At 45.8% G+C, this 7403-nt stretch overlaps 1 protein-coding gene across 1 annotated transcript in view; it reads right to left on the bottom strand.

Moving 5' to 3' along the window:
• Positions 1 to 6681, bottom strand: part of LOC107290740 (zinc finger protein OZF-like) — a 27023-nt gene extending 20342 nt beyond the window's left edge. Inside the window, exons 1-4 of the mRNA XM_015819645.1 lie at positions 6656 to 6681; positions 5335 to 5426; positions 5055 to 5223; positions 3713 to 4871 (exon numbers count right to left, since the gene is read on the bottom strand). Of these exons, the coding sequence (XP_015675131.1) occupies positions 3713 to 4871; positions 5055 to 5223; positions 5335 to 5426; positions 6656 to 6681 (1446 nt within the window). The remainder of the gene's footprint in view (positions 1 to 3712; positions 4872 to 5054; positions 5224 to 5334; positions 5427 to 6655) is intronic.
• Positions 6682 to 7403: the final 722 nt, after the last annotated feature.

The raw sequence follows: 7403 nt of genomic DNA, 5'->3' as shown, positions 1-7403 counted from the left end.
GGTGGGAAGAACTCGTGGCCTAGTTGTCACGACATCAACCCTGTGGCTGACCAGCGCATCTGACCATTGAGATTTTTCTGTTCGTCTACTCGGTCTTGGGGGGCTTGTGGCTGGCTGTGGTCTCACCTGTTCACGTTGAAACGCGCTTTGGTTGTCCACATAGGCCTGCACACGGTTATGAGGGCTTTCTCTTCCTAGCCCTTCCAATTTGGGCATAGATGTGGCATCTTTCAGCTCTCTCTGCAGGATCGCTTCTATTGCGGCTGCCTCTTTTGTTCTTCGTTGTCGCTGGAAAATCTCAAAGTTGGTCTGAGCTTCTCTTTGCTCTCGCTCTGCTTCTGCTACACATAGAGCTGTTGCCGTTTCCACTTTGGCTAAGTCTTCTTTATGTTGCTTCTACTGCTGCTTGTGCAGCGACGTCAGCCATTGCGGTATTGATTCGTGCTTCCCTGAGACGGGCGGCAATGCTCTCTGCCCCTGAGGCTCGAGATGCTTGGCTCTGGCGAAAAGATGCCTTTGAATGGCGGGAGGCGCTTGTGACGTGCGATTGTTGGGACACGCTGGAATGTGCCTTGGATATGTGGCGGAAGGATGAGGACTTTCCAGACATACGAGACGGAGCCACATGCGACCTTTGAGACGGTGCATGTGAATGGCGGGAAACTTCGGACTCGGCCCTGTCGACCAGTCTGTCTCTGGTGTGAAGCTTGGGCTCGGGGGGCGTTGTGGGCTCTCCAGAAGCTTCTTACGTTCCTCGTTCAGTAACCTGAGGCTTTGCATCTCGCTATCGACTCTTGAGTCTCTCAATTGCTCCTTAATGTCCTCGAATTGCTGTTCGAAGTCCATCCATTGCACAAAGACGTCTTCTTTATCTCCTTCCACTACATGCGCACGTTCAAGGGAGAGTTCCTCCTTTTGCTCTTGGTAGAGTTTGTGTAATCTCTCCCAGCCTCTTTCATGGCGCCTGTGGATGGTGTTCCATTTTTCCATCAGATGTGCATGCATGGCTTCTGTAGGCTTTCTTTGTTGTCTCAGACCATAGTGACCCTGAGACATCTTTGGCCTTGCTGAGGCTTGAGCTTCAGCCTGTGTGTGGGTCAAAGTTGGCTGTTTGCAGCATTTCTCCTTGGCGGCTGGTTGGGGTGTCTCAACTAGGCTGGTTGGTTGAACCCCTTTATCTAACTCAGTGGGACACTCTGCCATGGCTAGGATAGGTTCAGTATACTTCCTAGTTATTTAGAAGCAAATTAGTTGAACTTCTATTTTTGGCCATTAGGGGTCGCTGCTTGTGGATCAGCTTCAAAGGTGCTGTCTGTGGGTGGAGGCGCCACTGGGTGCATTCTCCTGTGCTTGTGGGTGCTTCAGCGCAATTCACCCTTTCACCACTAGGGGTCACTTCCTGCGGGTCAGCTACCAGGGTGCTCTTCCTTTGATGTATAGCCTTTGTCCACTAGAGGGCTTTCTCTGGGCGTGATTAAAGGCTTGTGTGTAGTGCCTCCTTTAACCACTAGGGGGCATCTGAAGAAAGGCCAGCCAAATTCTTCCTATTACCACGTTACTGCTAGTGGCCACTGAGAGAATGTACAGCTACAAACTCCCACCTGGCCGTTAAGTTGCAGGCTGGAACCCCTTGGTCTTAAGCTTGTGATAATAAGCAAGGATAATTGGCTCTGCTTGTTCTTCTCCTTAATTCCCTCAAACTGGAACAACTTGGTCTTCAGCTTGAGTGAGTGAATACTTTGGTGAAGTTCACTCTGTGCCCTTTTAGGGGGTGTTGGTAGCTTGGGATAAATTTAAGTAACTTGCACTTTAGCTAACATTCACTCTGTGTAGTTAGTGATGCGTGCAGTGAAGTACCTTCTTTCCCTCTATGGGGTACTCTTAGCTTGGCTTGGTATGAGCCTGCTATGTGCTGAATTAATTATCAAGTTGTTGTAATCCACATTTAATTGCTAGAAGATTGCTGAAGGAAAAAACAAATTGACCACCAGGGGACGCTACTGCATTGCTAGATTGGTTCTGCCTCTGAAACCAGATGCTTTTTTATTCCATTGACATTGATTGAAATTCCAAGCATTCCTAAGGGAGGGGGGGGTTTAGCTCCTTTCACCAGCGCTGTGGCTGAGTGAAAAAGTTAATGACTTGATTGCTTTCCTTGGCAACCTGTTGCTAGCTTGCGGACAATGAAGGCAGCATTTGGCTGCATTCCAAACGTAGAATATAACAAGGGTGGTGGTGTATCATCCTTTCCAAGCCTTTATCTGAACTTTAGAGGCAGTTTTAAACAGTTCTTTTGCAAATGGAAATAGGTGTACAGACAGTCTTCTGAAACAATTCTCTCATTGCCCCAAGCTATTTGAAGTTGCTGGCAAAGAGAAGGGGAGGGGTGTGACAGCCCATGCTCCTTGATTTCAGAGATGCAGCCTTCACATGCAATAAATTTTTGCTTTAAAACATTGGCCTGCAGAGTTAACAGCAAATTAACAAAACAATGCTAATCACACCTTCTTTTAAACGCTGTCTCCCAAACAGACACACTGACTTTACTGTTGCAGGCGATGAAATCAGCCACATCGAGTTACTTTCACATGCAAGAGAATCTTTGCTTTACTTCTTTAAACTGTTGTAGATCAGAGGAAAATTAATCTCATCAATTTACTATTCTGCCCAGACAGGACAACCTTCTTCTATGTCCAATCTAAGGCAGATAGACAACTCAATAGAAATAATTATAAAAGAGAAAAATGTTTATTCAGAGTAAATACTTGCTTTTACGATGTTACTTCTGTATATTACATCTCTCTGTTCATTTCCATAGGTAAATTGATGATAGATTTTCCCCTCTGCTTTGCATAAACATCACATGTTGGTATAGGCTCTCCAAGCCGTGTGGCTGGAAGCCATTAGCTGGATGAACAAAGGAATTCCCCTGTGGCTAGTGTCCAGGAGGTCTCCCAAAGCCCTTTAGAAACTCCTCCCACTGACCCATTACTAACATACTGATACGTGCTCTCTAGTTAGGGTTACATAGACCTATACGAGGTTACATAGAGCTATACGGTCCAGAATACAAGATGTTCCAATTGGCAAGGAAACGTTTTCTCATGCTACACACTTGTTAAGGTTTTTCTGCTGTGTGGATTTTTCATGTGCATCTCAAGATCTGATTATCAGATGAAAACCTTTGCCACATTCTAAGCCCTGATAAAGTTTCTCTCCAGTAAGAATTCACTGATGCTGAAAAAGAGTATTCTTTCAGGCTAAACATACATCACACTCCAAACATTTATGCTGCATCTTTCCTATATGGATTAGAGTATGATTTTTAAGGGATGATTGACAAAAAAATGCTCTCTCATGATTTAAGAGTTTCTAATTCCCCCCCCTTTAGGAACTCTTACCTGACTTCTAAGGGTTGAACAACTATGAAAAACTGTGAAAAACTGTTCCACCATCAGGGCCTGTAAGGCCTTTTCCCATGTAAGTTTTCTGATATCTCCCTTTTGAGCAAAACGTTTCTACACTCTAAGAGTCTTTATGGCTTCAGTCTTTTATGGACCTTTTGATGACGTACGAGGTGTTGTTTTCGAGAAAAGCATTTCCCACACTCCACACATTTGTACGGCTTCTCCCCTGTGTGGATTCTCTCATGAACCCGAAGCAGTGTTGCTGTGAGAAAACGTTTTGTTTTGCAATCAGTTGATCTCTTTACCTTTACTCTCCTGTACGCTGATTCTTCTGATGTCTCCCCTTTGAGCAAAACATTTCTACGCTCTATGAGGTTCACTCCTGTATGGACCTTTTCATGACGTCCAAGGTGTTCTTTCCGGGAGAAGCATTTGCCACACTCCAAACATTTGTACGGCTTCTCCCCTGTGTGGATTCTCTCATGAACCCGAAGCTGTGTTGCTGTGAGAAAACCTTTCGCACACTCCCCACATTTATAGGGTTTCTCTCCTGTGTGCGCCTTCTGGTGTCTCCGGAGTTCAGGAGAATCCAAAAATCGCTTGTCGCATTCTGGGCATTGATAGGGCCTGTCTCCAGTGTGAACTCTCTCGTGTCGAATTAGGTGTGTCCTTTGGGAGAAACATCTCCCACATTCTGAGCACATTTTATTTTTCTGCACAGACCTGATACGTTTTTTTCCTGTGTGAATCGTCTGGTGTTTTTTAAGATATTCTTCGCAAGGAAAAGACTTCCCACACTCCGGACATTTATATGGTTTCTCTCCACTGTGGGTTCTCTGATGTATCAAAAGTCTATTTTTCGTAGAAAAACATTTATCGCACTCCGAGCATTTATGGGGCTTCTCTCCTATATGGACTTGCCAGTGTCTTCTAAGATGAGATGAACGAATAAATGCTCTCCCACAGTCTAAACATTTGAATTTTTTTTCCCCTCTGTGAATTTTCTTATGATGTCCGAAGCTTGATATCGTACCAAAAGATTTTCCACACTCGATGCACTGATAGGGCTTCTTCCCTGTGTGGATAGTCTGATGTCGAAAAAGATTTTCCTTTAGAGCAAAACATTTCTCACAATCGTTACATTTATAAGGTTTTTCTCCCGTGTGTGTCTTTTGGTGACTCCAAAGTGCGGAAGGACTCCCAAATCGTTTCTCACATTGTGGGCATTCATGGGGTCTTTCTCCAGTGTGGACTGTCTGATGTCGTTGCAGGGATGATTTCGTGGAAAAACATTTCCCACATTTTAGGCACGTTCTGCTTTCCTCCTCTTTGTGTGTTTTAGTATGTTTGCAAAGAGATGAATTCCGAGTGAAACATTTTCCACACACGAAGCATTTATAAGGTTTTATTTCCATGTGAATTTTCCTGTGGATTTTGACACTTCTTTTTCGAACAAAAGATTTTCTACACTACAAACATTGATAAAGTTTTTGTCCAGTGTGGATTTGTTGATTTTTAAGCATCTCTGAATTTTGAGAAAGGCAAAGCCCACATTGCACACAATTGCAGGGTTCCTCTTCAGTTGGGCTGTTCTGAGGCCTGGAAAAACACTGAGACCTTCCTGAGGTCTCTTTCCCTGGTGGATACGCTAAGGAGCTCCGATGTCCCAGCCTTTTAGCAAAATGCTTCCCACACTCTCCACATTTGTAGGGCTTCAGTCCAGGGTGGCTCCAGAGATGTTTGGCAAAGCTCCACAGCCACGAAACGAGTTCCCACACTTCAAACACAGATGGGATCCATTCCTCATGTGCAGCTTCTGGTTAATCAAAAGGAGGGATTTGTGAGCAAAGAATATCCCGCACTCAGAGCACTTGAAGAGTCTCTCCTGGTTCTTCTGAGGGGACCTTCTATTGAAGTATTTCTCCACCCAGCATAATTTCCGGCGCCTTCTCAGTTGCAGGGCTTTCTAAACGCAGAAAATCTAACTGGAACTTTGTCCACTTTTCCCGGTGCCAACTGCTGGATGAAGGAAAAAGAAGAAAAGAAGAGAGAAATATTCATGATGGCTGACAGAACAGAGATAGCACTTAGACATATATACCGCTTCACAATGCTTTACAGCCGTAAGTGGTTTACAGGATCGGCATATTGTCCCCCAACAATCTGGGTCCTCCTTTTAACGACCTCGGAAGGATGGAAGGGCGAATTAACCTTGAGCTGGTGAGAATTGAACTGCTGACAGTCGGCAGAATTAGCCTGCAATATTGCATTCTAACCACTGCGCTATCACGGCTTTCCCTGTTGCTCCCCATTTGCCTGCCCAAATTGTTAATGATTCCTGCCTTTTTCTTTTTCTCAGTTGGGTGTGTGTGTGTGCTGTTCTATGATGTGAGAAAACACAGCGAAGACCCCAGCCACATTGACTTTTATATGCAGGTAGCTCTAAGGCAGAGAGGACAACCTATGTCGTTATTCATGGACATTGTACTTTGGGCCACTAGAGACTGAACATGGGGTCCTCCTAAAATGGCTTTTTATTATTTCTTTAAGGAGGTGTGTCAAACTCAATTTCATTGAGGGCCGCATCAGCATTGCAGTTGCCCTCGGGGGCCGGGTGGGTGCGGCCTACTGGGTGGGCCTGGATGGAGTGGGTGTGGCCTGCTGGGTGGGTGTGGCCAGCTCTACATCGTTCTTTCCAAGGGTGCCTGTGGGGGCCAGGGCAGCAGTGGGACAGATCTGAGGGTTTCTGGCAGAAGGGGGTGGGACCAGGGCAAGTGCCAAGGCATGGTCCACTGGAGGAGCCTCACTGCCTGCTGAAACCCCTCCCCCAGAGCCCATCAAGCCGGATTTGTGAAGTAGGTGAGGGCCATTTGCTGGCCACTTCCAGGCGATGGTGCATTTCTTCATTCCTCACAAAGGTTGACACCTCCCCAGCATGCACCCAGGGGGCGGGGCTGACACGGCAGGAGCTGGTTCCTCGCTGTTTCCAGATGGCCTTGTGGAGCTAAGACTGAATGCGTTTCAGCATAGATGGCTACCACAAAATTGTACATTGGCTCCCGGACAGCCTGGGCCAGGGCAAAGACAGTGGGGGCCGTTCCCTCACTGTTTCCAGGATGGCTTCATAGGCCACATGAAACCACTTCGCGGGCTGCATCCAGCGGGCTGCATCCTTAGGGCCTTGTGTTTGACATGTCTGCTTTATAGTTTAAGGAGGGTGTAAATATATTCATTGGGGTCAGCAATACCTCATGGTGGGGGTTGAGACCCCCATTTCTCGAAAGGGAGGCTGATGGCTTCCTGTGGCCAAAACCTCCACCTGGTGGTCCTACCTGCCCAAGATAGACCTTGGGCTCCAACGTCAGCCAGTTTTTTTCGGCTTCGTGTGTTGCATCCACCCAACCACTGGAATCACTTCACCAAGGGCAGCAGCACCAGAAACCATGGTTAAACTAGCAATGCTTTAGTTGAGGGATGTGTAATTTCTGGTCTGAAAACTGATCCCCGCTTTGGGAGAGTGTGATGGGGTGAAACTCAAATTTTATCTCATGGCTTTTATGGTTTAACAAAATTATAGTACGGTATTAACAGGTTTTTCTCCTCGCATATTTCATCATTTTCCCTTTCGGTGTCATTGAATTCTGCAGTTTAAGGTCTTGGTCAAGTCCAACATCCATCCTGAATCCCTTCCTTTTTTCATCTGCAGCTCTGTTCATTTTTCCCTTCCTTTCCCCTCCATTTCTCTCCCAAGTTTCTTCATCCATTTGTTAGTTTCCTTTCTAAATCAGCCACCAAGAAGCAGCTGCCACATCACAGCCTCTTCCGAGAAAAAACAAGGGAAATCATGGTTTTTAGAGATTCTACCCAGCTTTCTACAAACCAAAGAAAATCAAAGCATTGGAATAAAATCCAGGATATTTGTTCCTCTCTATTTAGATTAAGCAGAAAGAAAGTGGATCTTTTCTGGGTTGGGAGAATATGAGGGTATAAATCCCA

This window comes from Protobothrops mucrosquamatus, unplaced genomic scaffold, assembly GCF_001527695.2.
Source record: "Protobothrops mucrosquamatus isolate PMUCROS unplaced genomic scaffold, P.Mucros_1.0 scaffold962, whole genome shotgun sequence".
Lineage (NCBI taxonomy): Eukaryota > Metazoa > Chordata > Lepidosauria > Squamata > Viperidae > Protobothrops > Protobothrops mucrosquamatus.
This window is presented reverse-complemented; position numbering and strand designations above follow the sequence as displayed.